Source organism: Buceros rhinoceros, unplaced genomic scaffold (genome assembly GCF_000710305.1).
Source record: "Buceros rhinoceros silvestris isolate BGI_N320 unplaced genomic scaffold, ASM71030v1 scaffold32540, whole genome shotgun sequence".
Classification (NCBI taxonomy): Eukaryota; Metazoa; Chordata; class Aves; order Bucerotiformes; family Bucerotidae; genus Buceros; species Buceros rhinoceros.
In genome coordinates this window covers 1-217 of record NW_010389534.1, presented here as the reverse complement: position 1 = coordinate 217, position 217 = coordinate 1, and the positions used below count along the sequence as shown (strand labels likewise).

Sequence of the window (217 nt, the reverse complement as noted above, 5' to 3'; positions counted from 1 at the left end):
AGCGAGGATGTTAACCCCTTGCCCGATGCCGAGAAAGCAATCCGAGGTTGCTCTTACTCAACACGCAGTGACCCTGCGCAGGGTGGCAGGTCCCCCGGGAGCACTGGCAGGGCGAGGAACAGTTCACACCAAAATATCCCTCCGGGCAGGTGTCGTTGCAGCTGGAAGAGAGATGAAAGGAGGGAAATGCCCCTGGGTAGAGGGGGGCCCTGGTCCT

General features: G+C 60.4%; 1 protein-coding gene across 1 annotated transcript in view; it reads right to left on the bottom strand.

The window, feature by feature from the left end:
• The window catches only part of LOC104492122 (scavenger receptor class F member 1-like), a gene marked incomplete at both ends in the record, with an annotated part of 2,151 nt that extends 1,990 nt beyond the window's left edge, over window positions 1–161 (bottom strand). The window contains 1 exon segment of the mRNA XM_010134635.1: window positions 58–161. Within this exon segment, the coding sequence (XP_010132937.1) occupies window positions 58–161 (104 nt within the window).
• Between the last annotated feature and the right edge of the window lie 56 nt (window positions 162–217).